We start from the raw sequence: 22,028 nt of genomic DNA on the forward strand, positions 1-22,028 counted from the left end.
ATACTGTGCTGGTTTACACACATGGGCGTTCATGAAATATTTGAGAGCTCAGTTGTTTACATTCAGAGCAAATGAGGCCCTCCATTATTAGCTGCTGTCAAACAGCTCAACTGCACATGTGTTCTCGCATGCAAGCACCGACGGTTAAGGATCGGCTTTGCTTCCTTCAAATTAGCTTATATGAGGATTTGAAGGTCACTTCATGAAGACACAACTGCACAGCTCTGGCCCTGGTCGGTTCAGATACATGCCACATGTTGTGAGAATGCATGAATTACAAACCTTTTTGTGGGTCCTTACTCAGAAGCTCTTATCCAAGGTTAATTGTGTAAAACTGCCATTATTTTGCTTCAAAGACAAATGAAGGGTGTTGACTCTTAACTAGATAGGAAGAAGAAGTCCGGCTGAAAACTCTCGATGTGGTAAAAAGTATTAATTACAGCAGAACTTGAATGCCACATAATTTATTGCAGCGACGTATGTTTTATCGTTCTCTTCTCTTTGCTCTCTGTGTTGTGTCTTTCTTCTGATAGAGTTGCGGCAGTGGAAGTGAAGCCCTCATCTAATCTTGAGTATGGACTTAGCAAGTCAGACGCATGTGCTGGTGGTCTTGCTCACCTGTGTGGTCTTACTATGCAAGGCCCAGGAGAGGGACTACATCGTGAAGGAGGAGCAGCCGGAGAACGTCCGCATTGGGAATCTTCGGAAGGACCTGGATCTGAATCTCGACCCTAACATCAGACTGTCCTCACCCCTGCAGTTCAAGCCTGTGTATAAGACAGGTGATGTGCCTTTGGTGAGGGTCGAGGCCAACACAGGGGAAATCTTTACTACCAACCACAGAATCGACCGGGAGAAGCTGTGTTCAGGAGTCTTCACTGGGCAACGCTGCTACTACGAGATTGAGGTGGCCGTGCTTCCCGATGAGATCTTCAGATTGGTCAAGATCCGTTTCCTGATTGAGGATGTGAATGACAACGCACCCCTTTTCCAGTCCACTGTAATAAACATATCAATACCAGAGAACACAGCTATCAACACGCGATACCCGGTGCCTCCTGCATCTGACCCTGATGTGGGGATCAATGGAATCCAACATTACGAGCTGGTCAAGGTAATCATTTAACATCTTCCATTAAAATACAGAAAATAAAGGATTAAGAATAGTTTGTTTAGTGAAGTCTTTAATCAAACTACCACTGCCAATGATGTGTTATAATAAAAAAAATCATATTTTTGGGTGTAGAGTTTGAAAGTTTAACATTATTATTAATCCACATAAATATGACATGCAGTTTTAATTGGATTTCATTTACATTTACATCATCGTTCAATAAATGAGACATAAATATTACTTTGCAAAAATGTTTTATTAAGGAGAAACTGTCCATTGTGAATGACACAAACTTAACAGTAGCCAGTGTGACGTGCATGTGCAGATTTATTGCGAACTAAATGCAATAATACAAATCCATTCTGGATTGCAGCTTTGATTTCTATAGAAATGTGTCAACTCTGGAATACTTTCGCTTTCAGTTCACACAGTTTCTTTTTTAGAACTCTTCATATTAAAATTAGTCCCGCCGTCAGATTTCAACTTTTATCTCAGTGGGGGTCCTCCCTAAACTGCAAACTGCTTGTGTTCTTGGAGTTGCAGTTGGATTTGAATATCAGGGCATTGGTTCTTTTCAGATCAATGTCATGATATTTTCATTTTGAATTTGCTGGAACAATTCCGAATTTTGTGCACCAATGATAATGGCAGGCTGTGCTGGCTCTGTCCAATGTGCCAAAATGGTGATGCTACCGTATTTTACAGATGGGAAACAGTTCTTTTGCAGGAAATGTTTAATTTCTCCATCCCCAATGCTTCTTATGTAAAAGCCAATATATATATATATATATATGTTATAGTGATTTCTTGCATTTACAAACAGTCTTCTCCAGCAATCTAATTGGTTGACAGCCTCTAAACCAGAGAAGCAACAACGTTTGCTTTTCAAACCATTGGCTGTTTGTCGGCAGTCTTTCCACGAGTAAAGCTTTCCTGAAGCTTGACATTAGCAAAAGTGAGGAAGGGCTTTAGTGGCTTCCAGGTTTCCTTTCTGACATGACAGACTATTATCAATTAAACTGATCTTTGACAGTCAACTTCATGGTATGCTAATTATTTTCCTGACTTTCTCAGGAATCAACTTTAGCAGTGCCATAACGTACGTGCATATCATATGCTGTATAAATATCTGACTTTGATGAACCTTGCTTTTCAGAAAATACCTGCTGCTTCTTAACATCTGACTGTAATTCTGAAAACGCCTGCGTCCAACTGCGTCAAATGAAACGTTAATCTTAGAGGTTTTGCCCTGTAATATCCAGCATTAAAGAAATCCATATTATCAATTAACAATAATATCTTTACCTCATTTACTTAATTGGGTTGTCATGATCTCTGTTTTACTTGATATTGCCTGACCTGGCACTTTTATCAGACACATCAAAGTCTAACTAAAGATTGTCTAACTAAAGCCTCCACATAAGTGCATTTGCTAAATACTATCACTAAATGTCTGCAATGTCTTGTTAAAATCTCAAGCCAATTGGTTAAAATAAATGAAATAGTAAATGAGTTTGAATGTGTATGAGAGAATGAGAGAAATTGTGTCGTGTAAGATATTGGTCTGAAAACATTGTTCCAGTTATTGGCTTGCTCTGAGGGTTTGATAGAATAAATAGCTTTAAATAGCTTTTGGGGATATAAGTGCTGAACAATCCTGTAGCCATATGTTTGATACAACAACATTATCGATAAATGTCTTAGAGAAACAATTATAAAGAAAAAAATTGGAAAGTACAAAATTAATAGTTTTTTTCAAACAATTCATAGATTCCTGTTATCTGTACAAGTAGAATATTCAACATACATTATTGATTCAGTTGTGGCATATTGCTTTGCCTGCAGCGTGCCACCTGTCAACATCAGGTCTGATTAATTTACTATTTTTAATTAGTAAGTGCTTGCATTATTTTTCTTTGGCAGTTTAGGGGATTTCATGTTTTATAATTCACATTCTGCATCAAACTGCTAAAGTGCGGTAGTTTTGCTGGTCTATTCTATATATCCATAGAGGAAATTAATTTAGGGTAGGCGTTGAAGATTTGGCCTACTTTTTCAAAAACTGGAGAAGAATTATGGTACAAGGCCTAAGATATTTTATGCCAGCCATTAATATTTCCATATGCTTTATTTCATTATGAAAGAAGGCCATAAAAAAGTGAGTTTTAGCCATGTACGGTAACATCAATAAACATGCTGTGGAGACTGCAGACACAGCATAAACCGCATGTCCAATTTCCAGCAACAGGTTACATGTACTGAACATACTGTAGCAGATTAAAGCAAGTGAAAAGGAATGAACTGTATTAGGCTAATAGAGGCCTCGTGCAAAACTAAGGAAAAGCTTTTTTTCCATCTTCTAATTGATGCTCCCTGCAATATTCTCTGTTACCTAATGGAGTTTGCCTTAAAATCAGAATTGTAAGATAATACAATGAATTTTTCATTTATAGTCGGGATGACACTTTAGGCTTTGTTTATTGGAGACGACACGAACACATACAAATGAAGCATAATTAAAGAGGGAGATGAAAGCACTCTGGAGGAAAAGCTTGAACATAACAAATACAGAAAGGTTGCTGTATCTGAGAACACAGTGTGAGACAGAATTGACAGGTCCATCTTGCAGCCTCAGATGAAGTCAACAATGTGATGGAATGAGCAGAAGCATTGCTGTCCGTGTCTGTATTGCCTACCAGTTTGCATTTTTAAAGAGTCCCCCCGCTGCCAAGACCTCTCCAGTGCAATGTCCTGAATTGTTCATGCCTGGAAAATCACCAACCAAATGTTCTGCTCATTATGGTGATCAGCTGCAATCATTTCCTTTGCCCTTTTCACATTATATATAGCTCTCTAAAACCTTTTGTCTCGGCTGTGGTTGTATTCATGGATTTTTGTCCCTGATTCAGTTCTTCTCATTATATTCTCATTGCACCCAAGATTAATTTCTTCGTGTCCCAGGTTCCATATGATTAAAACACAGGCCGAAGCCTTAAAGGAGCCAGAGACATTTTCAGGCTTCGGTATTGTTTATTTCATAAGTGCTGTAGAAAGTCAGGGGTTTAGTGGGGAAGGACTGTGCAAGCATTTCCTAGAATAGCTCTTGGCTGCTAAGCCACCCGTGGTCTATCTCTGTATGGTCCTTTGAGATTTGTCTTAGAAGCTCCCTCAGAGTGATAGTTTGTCCAGTTTTCTTGTACTGTTCAAGGGATGGCTTTAAAATTGCTGCCATTGTGTAGCACAATCGGTCATACTTGGTGGTGGATCACTCCATATGTATCTTGTCCATGCTGTCAACACACTGAACAAATAAAAGAAACATTTCAGCATCTTCTTTTTCACCTTTTTAAAGCCAAGGCAGACAATGGGTCATTTGTCCTGCACAATGTTACAGCGCCACACATAATGGTTGGTAGTCATACTCTGACTAAAACTCTGCATCAGTGCATCAGTGGTATTGCATCACCTGAATGGCAAAGAAGTTGTCCAAAAAAAAGAGTAGACAAGGTCACAGAAAGCAATCACATGCATGGCAGAGGGAAGATGTCCCATTAATAGGAGAAAAGAAAAGTCCACAGTTGACGTTGCATCGTGTTTTGCCTTTTTTTATAAATGTTGGCCCCATTCTTTATTCAAGTAATATCGGCTTTTGGAGAATTGTCTGTCAGCATCTTTCAGCAAATTTAAAGTGAGCATCTTGTTTAAATCATTTTGTTTAAATCAGCATTCTGTCACTGGCTGGGCTATGCCTTGCAGATAAACATGATGATGAAGTGGACTCTTAGCCTTAACCCGCTGCCACAAACCCAGGTTTTCTCTGGGGTAATTTCCAGAGACAATCTACTTGGTCTATCCACATGTCCTCTTGAAATATAACTTCAATTTTTGAGTGGATTAAGTGGTCTTTTTGTTGGTACTCCAAGTCTGAGGCTGGCCAATTTTATTCCCAAAATGATTTGAAGATGCTAAATTTATTCAAGTAGCAAGAAAAACTTAATTAAGTCATTGCTCGGTGCCTTTAGGCATTGAATTTTTGGACAGAGAGCTGTTAAGCATATCCTCATTTTCATCAGTATCTGATGGCATTATCATATTCTCGCTGTTGACAAATGGAGACAAACTATTCCTATTTTCTTTTGTCTTAATTATTTACATGATATTGTGGCCAGCAGCAGTGTATGCGGGTGGAAAAAAAACACGGATGAAAGCGCAAAGGAAAGAGGAAGAAAAGCAAGTTTCTCTTGGCAATATATAAAGAGGTGCTATACATTGTGATGAATACTTCTCATCGTTCAGTCCCATCCATGTGCATCACCGTGACAAGAGTCCTTCTGATATATTCACAGCCCAATCTGAGTCTCCTCTGAGTTTTAATAAGGTCATAAACTTGAGTGAAAGATGCATCCAGCGATAATCCGAGGCACTGTCTGCAAAATGGGGTTCAGAGTCATCCTTCCCTCATCCTCAGCCACCTCTGCTTTTGTCAGTGTCCCTCAATTATTTTCATTCAAATTAGCCAACCCTCATTTGACTGCACGTACCCGATATCTACAGCTTTCGCTGAGACCTGCGGCCCAAATTGCAACTCGCCAAAGTTCAAGAAGGCATGCACGTGTATTCTGTATGTGTGCCAGAAAAGTGAGGCAAACTACAACGTGCACACTTAGTCGTTTAGAGAGCTTTGTCCTTTTTCACTCAGCAGCCAATGAGTGATTCATGCAAGTATTTGGCCTTTTCTTAGCCTGCCCTAGATCATATTACAATCCACCAGACTAATTTTGCATTCAGGAGGTTGCACAGACCGAGAGAAAGCTCTCTTCAACTTATTGAAATGCAGTGAGAGGTGTCTTGTCAGTTGTAAAATTGTCTGAAACCAAGACAAAAGCATAGAGGAACTGCTAGCTCATAAATCATTGTGCAGCATTCTCTCTGACACATGCTAACTCAACATCTTCCTATTATTACCAGGCTTTGCCAAATATCAATGCGGAGATATGGGCGCTTATGTGCAGAATCTGTGAAGTAGTCAAACAACTGAGGATTGAGGGGATCTGTGTGAATGGAGTTGTGGATCACACTACAACCCCCAGAATGTTGCCTAGGACCTTTCGGATAGGAGAGAAATTATTTTCCAGTGTGTGTATAGATTTGGCAGAGTTTAGCCATGTGACAGATTCTCTACATTTATATGCCATGTCTGCTTATCCCTATATGACTTCAGGTTGCCAGAGGGATCACAAAATGAGGTCTGAAAGATCATTGCTGCAGTGTTGGCTGTTTTAAGTAGTTCTGTCAATCACTGACGTGTTGACGACATTTCCTCTGCAAGCAATTTTTCAGAGTACACAATAATTTACATGCTGCAGCTGCACGTTTCCTTGTGTCGGCTACAACGCTGTGTTGGCACAAGGACAGCTCTACATTTTGAAATATACTGCGGGCTCTTGTGCTCACAATTTGGTTGAAATGGTCCTCCCTTGAATATGAGAATGTACATATCTTAATCTCATTTGATAGCTGTGCCTAGACAGAGTAATCTCTTCCAACATTACGTGCTGCATGAAGCTTATCTCTTTAAAGAGGATGCTTTTTCTTGTTTTACCATGAAACTGCTTCTGACTGAAGGAGCTTCAAAGGGCTTCTTTGTTTCATAATGTGCATGCAGCTCATTCATGGGCTTGATCTTCTTATTTCCTCCCCCTGCTCTCCTTTTCTCCTCTTTTTCTGTCCCCTCTCTCTATCTCTCTCCTACTCTATTCCTTTCCTCTCTCTTTTCTACCAAACATCATTTATCGTAAACATTAGTGCTAGTATTTTGGAAGGAAAGCATTTCCTTTTAACAGTTGCTCTGCTTTTTATTGTGGATTATTCATGTATGTATTTTTTACATCCTGGCCCTACTTATGCCGAGAATTAGTCACCCTTGAACAAATTTCCTCTCAAAGAAATTGAATTATTTCACTTTCATTTCACTTTATCTACCTGGTATTGCAGTGTTCTTAACTACAAGTGTATTGGTGTGCCCGCATTTCTGTCTGTTTTTTTTTTTTTTCTTTTTTTCACTGGAGTAAATCTCTAACTGAAGCTCAAATGGTGCAAAGCTGCCAGCTCAGTTGTAGCATGACCACAAGACAGGAAGACAGAGAAAAATCTCATTTTAATGAAGGCAGAAGAAATCTGATGAGGATGCTAAAGAGGAAAATTAATCAGTTTGAGCTGTAGTTTCTTGGGAGATGGAGAGACTTTATTTAATTTAATGATTGGTCACATTTCAAAAGGATTTATTATCTTTTTACCCAGGTTTTCTCTGGCATCTGTTTTTTATGGCATGTTAGAAATAAGTCAAACTAAGAAACAAACTGATGATTAGAGTGTTTGCACACTTTCAGGGACCCTACTGAGATGAGCAGGGCAGTGCCAACAATCGGCTGCTCAGGCTGTTAAACTCTTGACATTGATCAAAGACATAAGAGGGACAACAAATGAGGCTGAATAACTTACAGTGTCAATAACGTTGGCCTTTTTAACAGAACAGACTAATTTACACCGTTAAATAAAAAAAACAAAAAAACATGCAAGTTAAAAGTGATATTCCACTATATTTACATGATTTAGTGCCGTTAATTTACAACCTTCTATATATATTTATATATATATAAATATATATAGAAGCAACCGCTGGACAGGGAAGTAACACCTGTTCATAAACTCATTGTTCTGGCAAGTGATGGTAGCTCAACGCCTTCGAGAGCAACAGTGATTGTTAATGTATATATATATATATATATATATATATATATATATATATATATATATATATATATATATATGTATATATATATATGTATATGTATATATATATATGTATATATATATATATATATATATATATATATATATATATATATATGTATATATATATATGTGTGTATATATATATATATATGTATATATATATATATATATATATGTGTATATATATATATATGTATATATATATATATATATATATATATATATATATATATATATATATATATATATATAATATTTGTAAACATTTACATTTTTGTGATTAAATTTCTGATTTTATTTGACATTGAAATGTTTGTTTTAAAACCTCTATTGTTATCATGTTTTAAATTTTTAAGCAACATAATCAACTAAAAACATGATCTTGTCTTTGCAGAGTGTCAGCGAGTTTGGCTTAGACATCATTGAGACTCCTGAAGGTGACAAGTGGCCACAGCTCATTGTTCAGCAGAATCTTGATCGTGAACAGAAGGACACTTTTGTCATGAAGATAAAAGTGGAAGATGGTGGCAATCCCCCCAAATCCAGCACTGCCATTCTCCAGGTTACCATCTCTGATGTCAATGACAATCGTCCCATCTTCAAGGACAGTGAGCTAGAGGTTTCAGTACCGGAAAATGCTCCAATAGGCACATCAGTAGCTCAGCTTCATGCCACGGATGCAGACTTGGGTTCCAACGCGCAGATTCACTTCGCCTTCAGTAACCAGATCTCCTCCTCAACCAAACGTCATTTTGCTATCAATAGTTCCACTGGACTGATCACTGTGAAGCAACCGCTGGACAGGGAAGTAACACCTGTTCATAAACTCATTGTTCTGGCAAGTGATGGTAGCTCAACGCCTTCGAGAGCAACAGTGATTGTTAATGTCACAGATGTAAATGACAATGTTCCCTCCATTGACACGCGATACATTATCAACCTGGTAAATGGGACTGTTCTGCTCTCTGAGAATGCACCCCTCAACACCAAAATAGCCCTTATTACTGTTACTGACAAGGATGCAGATCTGTATGGCAAAGTGGCTTGTTACACGGACCACGATGTTCCTTTCCGGCTGAAGCCTGTCTTTAATGATCAGTTCTTACTGGAGACAGCTGCCCCTCTAGATTATGAGACAACTCGAGAATATGCCATTAAGATAGTGGCCTCGGATAGGGGGACACCTCCCTTGAACACCTCAGCCATGGTCTTAATTAAAATCAAAGATGAGAATGACAATGCACCTATCTTCCCACAGCCTGAAATTCAACTTTCCATACCGGAGAACAATGACCCCTCCACACAGTTAATAAAAATCAGTGCCACTGATGCAGATAGTGGACATAATGCTGAGATTATTTATGCTCTTGGCCCTGATGCACCGGATGGGTTTAACATAGACAGGCGTTCAGGAATTCTTTCTGTTGGCAAACGACTGGACAGAGAGAAGCAAGAGAGGTACTCATTCACTGTCATAGCAAGGGACAATGGCTCTACATCCCTGCAGAGTAATATCACCGTCAGGCTAATCGTCCAGGACCTTAATGACAACAGCCCAGCTTTCACACACCCTGAGTACAACTTCTATGTGCCTGAGAACCTGCCTCTCTATGGAACTGTTGGCTTAATTACAGTGACAGACGCAGATGCAGGAGATAATGCTGTTATAACTCTGTCCATTTTGAACGGAAAAGACAATTTCATCATTGACCCCCAAACTGGAGTGATCAAACCAAATATCACATTTGACAGGGAGCAGCAAAGCTCCTATACATTTATGGTCAAGGCTGTTGATGGAGGGCAGCCTCCCAGCTCCTCCTATGCCAAGGTCACTATCAATGTTGTCGATGTGAATGACAACCGCCCTGTGTTTGTCATCCCATCCTCCAATTACTCGTATGACCTAGTGCGGACCACCACTGCCCCTGGTGCTGTGGTCACCAGAGTTTTTGCCATTGACAATGACACAGGTATGAATGCTGAGCTACAGTATAGTATTATCAGTAGCATCATCATCACATCTAGGGTCTCTCCGCGAGGTCTCTTTGCCATCGACAAAGCAACAGGTAACATAACGCTGCAGGAGAAAATAGTAGCAGCTGATCATGGGTTGCATAGACTGGTGGTCAAGGTGAAAGATTTAGGACAGCCTGAGTCATTACACGCTATTGCCCTTATTCACCTGTTTGTCAATGACACTGTATCAAATGCTACCTTTATCCAAGAACAGCTGCGGAAAAGTATGGAGACACCCTTGGATCGTAACATAGGGGAAAGCGAGGTAGCACCTCAAGCTAACGGATATGTGATTGTTGTCATAGCAATTATAGCAGGTACTATGACTGTCATTTTGGTGATATTTGTAACTGCCTTGGTGCGCTGCCGTCAGACACCCAGACACAAAGTAGTACAAAAGGGCAAGCAGAGTGGAGAGTGGGTGTCGCCCAACCAAGAGAACCGTCAGATCAAGAAGAAGAAGAAGAGAAAGAAGCGATCCCCCAAGAGCCTCCTCCTGAACTTTGTGACCATAGATGAATCCAAGCCTGATGACCCAACCCATGAGCATGTTAATGGTACTCTGGATCTCCCTGTGGAGCTAGAGGAGCAAACCATGGGAAAGTACAATTGGGCAACCACGCCTACTACTTTCAAACCTGACAGCCCTGATCTAGCCAAGCATTACAAATCTGCATCACCTCAACCTACATTTCAAATCAAACCGGAAACTCCAGTGGCCCCAAAGAAACACCACGTGATCCAGGAGCTCCCCTTGGACAACACCTTTGTGGTGGGCTGTGACTCACTCTCCAAATGTTCATCGACTAGCTCCGACCCGTACAGTGTCTCAGAGTGTGGCTGTCAGGGGGGATTCAAGACTGCGGGGCAAATCACCACCCGACAGGTAATACATGACTTCCTTTTTAAACCTACCCACACTAGTCCACACTCACACTCCCCTTGCTTTTCCCTAGTAGGTGATATGGAAAGGGGAGGGTGGGAGCATGAAGCCAGGGGATTTACCCCCAAACCTCATGACCATGTTTACATGAATGTCATTTACACTTAAAAATGTACAATTTAAAATATTCTTTTGGGAAAAATAATAATAATATCAATATTAAAAGTGCAAAGCCTCACTTTATTTAAGCTTCCACTATAATTTTAGATCTTGTAATATCCATCTTCATCCCTCCTTAGAAAAGGAGGCTACTTTGAAAAGTAGCCATAATTGAGTGAGTAAAATTGTTACATTCATATTCAAAATTTCAAGGAATAACAGCAATACAGTCATGATTGCAAGCTTTTTACAGTTTTATTAGTAATACTGAGTAGAAATAATTTTATTAGATTTAGAGGGGGCAAGGCAACAATGACTGAACTCTCTACTGATGTATTTGAGGTCAAGGGCAAATGAAGCTGTTTCTATCTGACGGACATGTTTAACAAGGCATGCAAAATGTGTCAAAGGCTACTGATTTTATCAGGTATTCATTAAGCCAGAAAGTGCAGTTAATAGCACAAAAGGAGAAAAAAACTGCTCTTAGTGTGCTAAAGTAACTTGATAAATAACCCCACTTTTGTGGCTTCTGTCCCTAAAATATTAAGTGTCTTAAATGTGCCAGTGTGGCTTTGTGGGAGTGAAGCTCATTTGAATGCCAAGGTACCGCAAAGGGCTCATGAGTCCCTAAGAGATATGTGCCAAATGCGAAGTGCCCCAATAAATAAAAGCTGGCAAGGGAAATAAATGTAAATCAGATATAAGGAGAGGTGGCCTTGCTCTGTGCTGACGGCCAGGGCACAGTGCTGTGGGGAAGACTGAGTACTGCTTGGGGCAGGGGAGGGGGGTCACTGGGATCAAGGTGATGCAGAGCCTTGAGACCAATATACTAAAACACCAAGGGAGCAGTAGTCCATAAAAAAGCCTGCTAAGTCAATGCTGCATTAAGCCCATAAATGTTCTACTTTAATGACCCCAATTGTTATAAATGGTATATGTTGATATTCATTCTTTGCATTTATTTTAAATGATCTACAGCATGAATAATCTCACAAAAATGTTGGCATTTTTTATGTGTTTCAGCTAGTGCTTTACCAGATGTTGCAGAATGCTTTTGTTGTGTCCATAAATTAGGAAGTATTTATGTACATCTTGATATTTGACCTGACATCAACTGACTTAGATAAGGCTGAATAGTCTGCGCACAGAGTAGCAATTTATTCACACTGATATTTGTGTTGCCATATTTCCCCTCAGAACTTCAAACATTCAGTCTGTTTTTGTTGAAATTTCCAACCATTTTCTTGTCTTGTCTTGTGCTTTTTTTTCAAGTTTTTTTAAGACTTTTGGTTTTTGCTTGGTTAATCTGGATTTTGTGTTTTTTGTTCCAGTTTTGATCCTTGTTATCACAAATGCCACTCATCCAATTATGGGTCAATTTCATGATATTGCATCAATAATTGACTCCTTTTTTTTTCCTGAGGTGCTTGCTTTTGTTTGTGTCTACAGCCTCGTATTGCTCATCATTTTAAGATCTTTAGCTCAGTTTGGACATTTTTGCTCCCGATATGCTTTTGTGTGACATTCGGTGAGCTTTAAAATGCTTCTTTCCATAGTTGCTGTAAATGACTGTTGATCCTGTAAAGTATTGTACTTAGGCTAATTTATTAAGACACCCACGCACAGATGATAGTCATTCCCTTCATCCATCTTTTATTGGAGACCCTAGTTAGAAGCTATGCCCTGCCATGGTACATTATACATAAGCCTACTACATATCCCTGCTACTGAAGATTTAATCCACAACGTGTTTATACGGCACACCGACAAGTTGTCAGAATGATTTTCCTCTCTTACACTCAGCCCTTGCCAGGAAATATGAAGAAATGCTCATTTTATGTTCAACAATTCTGAATTATTATCCCTTATAAATTTTATGCATTATAGATTTAAATTGATTTTCACTTATGTTGCTGATCACAGTGGAGTATTTTTGTGCAGATCATTTCAAAATCTATGAATATTTGATTAGTAAATATTCTTTCAAATCTTGAGTCTGTTTATATCTCATTATCTCTGAGGTATATTTAATCATCCATCTTATCTGAAGATAGGTCTCACATTTCCATATCATTTAATCTCAGCAACAGAGTAATATTATTTTAAAAAGTCTATTTTTGGTGATTCTAGTCATCAACCACCAACTCCAGAGATGTTAAACTGACAACATCTAATTTTTGTGTCCCCTTAAGCTACTGACAAGTGATTCCTCCCACTTTAGACTTTAGATTTCCCACCAGTTTAAAGTGGGCTTATTTAAAGCCCGTGTCAGAGAAGAAGATAGCATGAAGCTGCACCCGATGAGAATCAGTGGCTCCAAAGGTTAATTAAATGCACTAAAGGGTTAATCACTCGTAATACAGTATGATTAAAATCACTGTAATTGGTTTGTGAATAAGGTTGATAAGAAAGTGGGGAAAAAGCAAGTTGTCCTTAAAGATTATTAGGGATGCCACAAACTATCCTTGAGAAAAAGTCCAAAAGCCACGTAGCATAGACCACCAGCAGTACCTCTTGATGTGATTCACCTCAGTTTTATTTAACTGTTGTAAAAGGAACTCCATTTTGCAAAGTCTAAAGAAGAACACTTGAAGGCAGCAATTCTTCAAAAGGTTTTTTTTTTGTTTTTTTTTTTTTTTTAATCGGAAGGATTGAAAAGACTTTGTGAGAACTCTGGAATTTGTCGTGAATATTTCAGGAGCCGTTCCTAAAAACAAAAGCTGAATTTGTTCTTTAACTGTCTGCTACTCTGAAACGTAAAGCCGGAGATCACAGCCTGGATGCTGACTTCTCCTTTTTCTTCATCAAAGTGACAGACACGACTTCGTAGTGATCTGCCGCGCACCTGAAGCTAGTGAAAATAAAATACAGACAAAAAGCCCACCCATGAAATAACAATGGGGGAGGGAAAACAGGAGGAGGTAATTATGGTTGAAGGTCACCAAAATGTTTTCAGGGACTTTACAGATGTAGCTGATAAAGAGTAAAGCTTGTAAAAATACTTCAGAGACTACAGATTTGTGCCACCATATGGCTTCATTATACAGCAAGAACTGTATTTGCAAATGCCAGCCCAGCCCCCCCGACTTTTCCCTCCCATCTCCTCAGAGTTTTGTATGTATCTCATTATTTTCTTTTAACCCCTAGCCCCTTGATATTAGAGGTCAATCTGCCTCCAGTGATGACGCGCTCCTGTGAGAGCATGTGCTTTTGAGGGGGCAGAGCAAAAAGACTACCATCCTTCTTGAGTGATTTCAGACATCACCAGGAATAAAGACAGAAGAAAAGAGGTTAATGCATTCCTTTGTTGAAGGGTTGCCGTTTTTACAAATTTGACCTCGGGTGGAATAACGCAGGGGCACGATTTGCTAGTGTTGTATAATATTCTATATATTGCACTTTGATTCGATGCTAAAAGTGCAGCTTATTTGCCTCAGTTGGAATTGCATGTGTCATTATGAATGCTGGAATACAGATTTTATAAGTTTTAGTGAATGATGTCAGCAAAAAGTAGATTTTTCCGCATTATTGTGTATTTCTGTTGGTGAAAGTGTGCGTCTTTAGACAAGGTCTGTTGACAAAGAATTGGAATGAAGGTCATGATTTAAAAGGACTGCCTAAGATTTATAACCAGATTTGATGTTGGTATCAAAACCTCGTTAGTGTTGTTTTGATTGCACCTCGCTATCATTATTTTTTATATGTTGTTTGGTTTATCCATTACATCTGCAATCACTGTGTCTCCCCTAATGCCAGCACTGTCCAGTCAGATCCTCCGTGTTTCAAACACTCACAGATGTACATTTTTGCAGAGGAGTGGCAAAATGTGATATTCTGTACATATCAGAGGACCCACTGGCAAGGGTCCGAATGAAAGAGTGGGCCTAAATTGATCCAAATGTTCGTTTTGAGGGGGTAAGAGTGTTGCACTAGTGTGGTGGGAGACAAAAAGACAAATTGGGAGTGATAATTGGATAAGACTACATGCTCTGATAAGTACAGGAAAATGCACTTGTGACACGTGTAGCATTCTTCAAGGAAACCTGACATGATACCGACTTGATTGCCAGCCGCACCTTGAAGAATGTTTTTTTTTTTCCTCTTTCATCTACACTCTTCTCAGATATTTTTTCTTTCTTTTTTTTTTTTTTTGTATTCAGTGTTCAGTGTAGCCTCACACTGATAAGACTACAGCTTAGGCTGCTCAGAGCTCAATGATATTGTAACTACAATCTCCCTATATCTGTCTGTCTCTCTATATTTCAGGAGATGGCACTGAAACCACCACACTATGGCACACTCTGTGGCACAGGTACAACTCGCTCCCACAGGATTAAAATCAATCTCTAGCTCCCCTTTCCTAAAGAGAGAAAAAGAGAGAAAAGAGGGAGAGAGGGCAGAGGGAGGAAAGAAAGAAGGCAAGAACTGAAGAGGTGAAACAAGTACTTTACTGTCTCTACAGCCTCAAACGCCACCTCTTCATTCAATTGAGTAAATACAATGAATCTGGATAAGGGAAGGGAAAGGGTGGGTGCTGCGTCTCAGAAAAAGGAGACATGCTTCATGTTGCTGCCTGAAACTTGACAACGCTCCTCCTGTGAATCTGTTGGAAGTCTGAAATGCTTTATTGAGTCCTATGCTACATTTTACTTGTATCAGTGAGGATGATTTGCCGAGAATCTTCCCCAAAAGTGTCCCACTCCAGCACCCTATCTGTAAAATAGGTGTCAAATACAGTCAGTAGATCTGTAAAGTATGTTTATATGTATGTATGTATATCAATCACAGAGTTGATGGTGTTTATATTTATTGACTGCATTTCTTTGCCTTGTTTTGAAAACCGCCTGGTGGCCATTTTATTTTCTTACTTTCTATTTTTTGTATCATGTGACTGGGCTTGCCCATGGAACTAGTGATTTATAATGTATTTATGCTGCAATGCCTACAACCTGTAGGCTTACATTCGTGTTGAGCCCACTCACAGTGTATCATGTGTGTCACCCTTTGCCTCTTTTTGTTCCACCTTTGATGCCACTGATAGTATTTTGAGTGACAAGTGTGGCTAATGTAACAGAAATACACTTGGCCCCACAATCTGACCACATTCGCAGTGCATTTTTACAGCTGTGCTAGAAATGGCCGTGCTCTTATTACACTGGAAGAAAAGGAAAGACAAGTTTAATACTTTGAGCTAAGCCACAATCACAAGGGACTAACTGCTGGGGTCATAATCGAAAGCTGTTTATGTGGGACAGATTTGAAGAGCGCTAAGCCTAACCTTTTGTGTGTCATTTTCTATTCCCTAAGTCAGAAGTGATTTAACCCATGAGGTTCACATTAAAATGAGTCCAGATGGTAAAGAATGAGTAATAACAATAATCCTCAGGCAGTGCTTGATATAAGAAGGTGGGTTTAAGCGAAAATGACTCGACTTCGTGCACTTATTTAAACCAACAAACAGACATTTTCCAATATAAATACTGAGCACCAAAATGAAAAGGTAATCCAGGATTCTGTTTGAAAACAGCAATAAGTTCACATTTGACAGGAAGTCCACAATTCTACTTTGTCCTTTTGTTGAGAGCATCCTTTTCCTCTCATTTTTCTACACCCATAGAATCATCTTGGCATATTCTGAGTACAATCATTTCTACAATAAACACCAGTAAATGGCTTGATGGGTTAGCAGCATTGTTGTTCAATAGTCCTGTTAATTGGTAAGCTTAAGACTTATTTGATAGACAAGGCCTAATAGGCACATTCAGTACATACATATGACCATTGGATTAGAGTTATTAAAATAGACATAGGCTGTGTATCCACTTAGAAATGTACAGATGGACAGGACCAGAGGCTGTTTCTCCTCTTATTAGAGACTACATATAGTTAAATCAAATTACTGCACGAACCAGAAGCCTTTTTGATTGTGTTCCAATCTTAATATGTCGTGGCTGTACAGACTATGTCTATTTTATAGCTCTTAATTTTATGCGTGTGGCCTCCCTGTGAGGCAGGTTGTCATTATTTAAGGAGGTATGTTCATGTAATTATGGTATCAAGTGTATTCACTACTGCGTAGGAGCCACAGTATAAAATATACATAGCATCCTAGCACTGTGTAATAATTAGATTTGCCTGATTTTTGGAGAAAAGAAAAATTATATGTATGTATGTATGTATATATATATATATATATATATATATATATATATATATATATATATCTATATATATATATATATATATATATATATATATATATATATATATATATATATATATATATATATAGATATATATATATAGATATATATATATAGATATATATATATATCTATATATATATATATATATATATATATATATATATATATATAGATATATATATATATCTATATATATATATATATATATCTATATGTATATATATATAGATATATATATATATATAGATATATATATATATCTATATATATATATATATATATATATATATAGATATATATATATATCTATATATATATATATATCTATATATATATATGTATGAGAGCGAGATGGACAGAGCTTTTGTCATTGTAAGGGAGACAGAAAACCTCACTTTTATTCAATGTGAAGTACAATATGCACCTTACATGATCTTTGTAATTGACTTTGATTTGCCAGTGTGAAGAAAACTGTAAATGTTTTGTTTATGTATGTGTGCGCTTCTGAAATTTATTAAAGTCTTTTGCATTGTATTGCATATTTTGATGACTCTTCTTATTCCGTTTTCAGCATCCAGTATTAGTGTATATCGCTTGATTTATTTTTCTGCACAGCATACTCTGTCTGTCAGCAATAGTAAGACCAAATTTAAGCAAAGAGAGGCTTCATTATTATGTACCTCTCACATCCAGTTAGCTGGAGCATTTGTTTAAACTGTTTGTGACCTGTGGAAATAAGTTTGGGCTGTGGTGGTTTGGACACCAATGATAAGAGCAGTTTCATATGCAGTAAGTGCAACCCATTCAAACAACCATTCAGCCTGTCTCTGTTTTGCTACAATATGCCGCTTAAGCCGTAGAAAGAAATTAGGAGCTGAAGGTTAGATATACATCGCTAATTGGGAACAGATTATAGATAAAAAGTTATGTAAATTTGGAGAGGATGCATCCTTTGAAGTACGCCAACATATAAACCAGAAAAGAATCTTTTTTTGGATGCCCTTTTTCTCCTTAGTGTTTTGTCTCCCTTCCATGAAAGCTGATAATGATTATTTGATAATGAAACCTCTGTACAGGAGGGCACAACTGCGAGGTTTTCCACATCAGAAGGAGATTGATGTAAGATGGTCCAATAACTACCACTCAAACACTGTGTTCTGTTGTATTTATGCAGACCTGATCCAAAAATACAGACTTGAAAGGAATAAAACAAAGGCTGACAACAAAAAAATGTTTAATTGCTCATCAAAGTTTCTTCATATTTTTAAACTGAGAGGAAGCTAATCAGTTCCTTTGGGAAAAACATCCTTAGTGATTTGAGAAAATAGTGCACGCTCAAGAGGAGCATTCTGGAGAAGAGAGTGCATAAATGTCAGCTTTCTATTATTAGATAAATGTAAACCTGCTAAAAGTATTGCCTTTTCTTGAAAACAGAGCTTGGAGCAATCCTAAACAGTGTGGTGTATTTGAGCTAGTTAGACTGTAATTTGTTTGTTTGTTTTTGTCTTATATTTACTTTACGGTTAAGAAATTAAATGTTTTCCATTTAGCCTTGAATATATAAAATACTCCATAACACAACATTGAATCTTAGCTTTTGTGCATGATGGTATGATTTAAAAAAAACAAAAAAAGAAAACAAAGACATGACTACATGAAGATGAAAGCTAGTTGGTGGTTTGATTTTTCTTTTATTCCATTTCATCATTTTATTGTTTGTCATCATTTTCCTGAAGTAGCTTTTTCCATTTTTTGGAGGGGGATGTGGTCATTTTTTTTAAAGGCATTTTATTTAAGTTGGTTTATGTGGGAAGTGTTTCTAGAGTTTCTTTGTTGACATATTGATACATGATTTATGAGGACACAGTATTCAATTTCATCTAACAGGCCAGGATACGAGTTATATGGTGAATTAGATTATACATAATGCAATGATACGTCTGCACAATATACAGACCCACACATGAGTTTACACAGACTCATGTGCACCCATTTATTCTGCTGTGATGGTGAGACTGTCCATATGGTCTTCGTTAATTGTATTTTTTTGTTTTTTTGGTACCATTTTTCAGGTTTCTCAGTTTCCCCTTCTACAATGTAGCTACAGGCATTTTGAATTCAATATGTAAGCTGTTTGACACACCACAGTAATCAAGCAGGCCTGTTTATCATTAGTTAAAAGTAATGAACCTAAAGATTAATCAGAAAGCACATGAGAAGTTTGTTATTCCAGACAAAGCATGCGGAAGTAGTTCAGTGACTTTCCTCAACCTTGAGACGCAATCAGTGCAATCAGTACCTCCCTGTTATCAGCTCCTTGCCTGTAATGTAAAACTATAACATATCCGCTATTTATGTGGCTAACATTGCAAAGCAGCTCTTGAGATGGCCAAGACAAACAGGCATTTCTTCATATTACACTGGTTTTCCAAGTGGCTAACATTCTCCACTGAGATCTGCTCCAGACAGTATAGAGTGACAATTCAAGATTACAGATTGTTTTAGCTAAATGATCGCTGCAGCTGCTGCCTCAGCTGATCCTTTAAAAGCAATGCATCCAGTACTGTCAGCACCACTGTGGGTATTTTATTATATATATATATATATATATATATATATATATATATATATATATATATATATATATATTTCAACCTGTCTGAAAGCAGCAGTCGTGAAAATGTGGATATGTTTACCTCTTTCGTCATACCTTGTAAATTTGATTAATGTGATCTTGGCAGCCACTCGCTTGTATACATTAAAATCCTTATATATGTTTTCTTTAGTGGCGACGCAGTCTACCTTTAACACGGAGTTTGTATTTTGCACTTCTGTGCTTCCCTTTAAACCACACCTCTCTCTTTATGTCAGTTAATGCAAACACTATAAAAGCTTAAAATACGCAGCATTTAATGTCAGAGGTGTCTGTGGGGAGGTGTAAGTCAATTTACCAAGCAGCAAGCATGTTCAGGTTATGATGTGAAGTTGTCCTGAAGCAATACTGACTGTCTAAGCAGGAGCTATTTATGCATGTGCTGTGCAGTGGTGCAGGAAACAAGAAGATGCTGTTTTTCTGTTGCACTCCACTCACGGCAACACTCGACACAATTGCTGCCAAATCTTTGCCAAACTGAATAATTCAATCATCTCCCCATAGCTGCGGTGGGCTAGCTACCTTTTGTGTGTGCAACAATCAAATCAGTGTGGAAGCCTGCCGAGTGGTTCTCTCTGAGACACTGAGTATAGCTGTACAGCCCGGAGATTGTTTTCATTGAAAACAATTCTGTTGATTAAATGAGGTGTGACTGTGGAGCGGGGATCTGAAGACCATCGATTGCTTGTACAATTGTTTGTTCCTTGTTAAAAGTGTGATCTAAAACTGTGGTTGCTGAGAGTTTTGCAAAGATCATGGTTTGCCAGCGTGCCTCCAACGTATACTTTGGTGTTCTCGAAAGGAGCCCAAGTAGAGACACTCACCATGACCTCTTGTGTGGGATTAAAAATGCCTTCCAGATTAACAGCCATGCAATGATTTTAAGAGATGTGATTGTTCAGAAGTTTGCGTGGCTTGGTGGGAGTTTGATCTTTATATTGTGTGTATATTACTGCAGTTTTTATGGCAGGGATAACTGAGCATTAAAAGCATTCTTTTGGAGATACCCCACCCCCACCTCTTCTTCTGCTTCATTCCACTCCTCTTAGAGGTAATCACATGGTTTTAACCTTAGTTTTACCCATGTACTTTTAAATGTAATCCTTCATGAACACAACATAAAGATAAGTTAAAATTGAAATGAACAAGCGCTTTTTCCCCCCCTACTTCTGTGTTTTCTGTTATTATTTTCGTTACTAGGTCACTGGTGCAGCTGCACTCTGGAAATGCACACATGGATGTTGCTTCCACTGAAATTTCTTCCCTCATTCGACATTCTCTTAAGCATACCGTCACAAACCGGTGCAGCAATCAATCATGCTGTTGAAGCAAATAAAATGCACTTTACACAGCCAGATCCCACTGTGGGTCATTGTTCAACAATATGTGATGCTGTCAAAGTTATGTAAAGGAGAGACTCTTTTCTCAGGTGTATCTGAGCTGTACGACTGAATGTGCAAATCAATTTCATTTCAAGATGAATGCAATTTCGTAACCCTAATAAAGAATGTTTGAACCCTAGAGAAATATCCATTGTTGGTGACAATGCCACGACAATATGCAGCCATTTGTTTGTTTGTAAGATGAGGAAACCTGACTTAAAGATGAAGCAACAACTTAAAGACTTTGTCCAAGGAGGGCCATGTCTGTGTCCTCTTTAATCCTGGTAATCCTTGCACAGAATTCTTGATTTGCCTTTGTAAAAGAGATTGGGAGATGATAAGATGCTCGTTCGCCTCCTTAGAATAGCTGATAATCTGGTTTGAACAGAGGACTCAGGGGGTATTTAGCCTGCCTTAACATTTGCCCAAGCAGATGGCGCTGACGGGGGAAGGCACAACCTTAGCCTCCAACCTCCTCCCACTCTGTATGGTCCTCTTCAGGAGGAAAAAAAAAGAACAGTGGGATGATAATCAATGTTGTTTATTTTGCTGCTTGACTCTTTAAGTACTTTCAGCCAGATTATAGGCTTTTGCAGGGGATAATCGGGAGACTACAGACAATTGCCTTTTTTTCTTCCCCCATCCTGAATGTATTCCCCCACGAATGCACAAAGACAGAGATTTAAAGTTGATGTCAGTTCTTAGTGCCTTAGTAGTCCCTTTGCAAATTGTGTTAAAATTAACTGGACACTGTGCTAATCAGTGCATTTCAAACATTTGCTCTTCTGGTGCAGTGGAAATATCTTATCCAGTTGTAAGG

The 22,028-nt window shown here is 38.3% G+C and overlaps 1 protein-coding gene across 1 annotated transcript in view; it reads left to right on the top strand.

The window, feature by feature from the left end:
- Positions 1-574: 574 nt before the first annotated feature.
- pcdh11 (protocadherin 11) overlaps positions 575-22,028 on the top strand; it is a gene marked incomplete at both ends in the record, with an annotated part of 122,083 nt that continues 100,629 nt past the window's right edge. Inside the window, 2 exons of the mRNA XM_079250511.1 lie at positions 575-1,114; positions 8,304-10,811. Coding sequence (XP_079106637.1) covers positions 575-1,114; positions 8,304-10,811 — 3,048 coding nt within the window. The remainder of the gene's footprint in view (positions 1,115-8,303; positions 10,812-22,028) is intronic.

This window comes from Telmatherina bonti, assembly GCF_933228915.1.
Source record: "Telmatherina bonti genome assembly, chromosome: 12".
NCBI classification, from domain to species: domain Eukaryota; kingdom Metazoa; phylum Chordata; class Actinopteri; order Atheriniformes; family Telmatherinidae; genus Telmatherina; species Telmatherina bonti.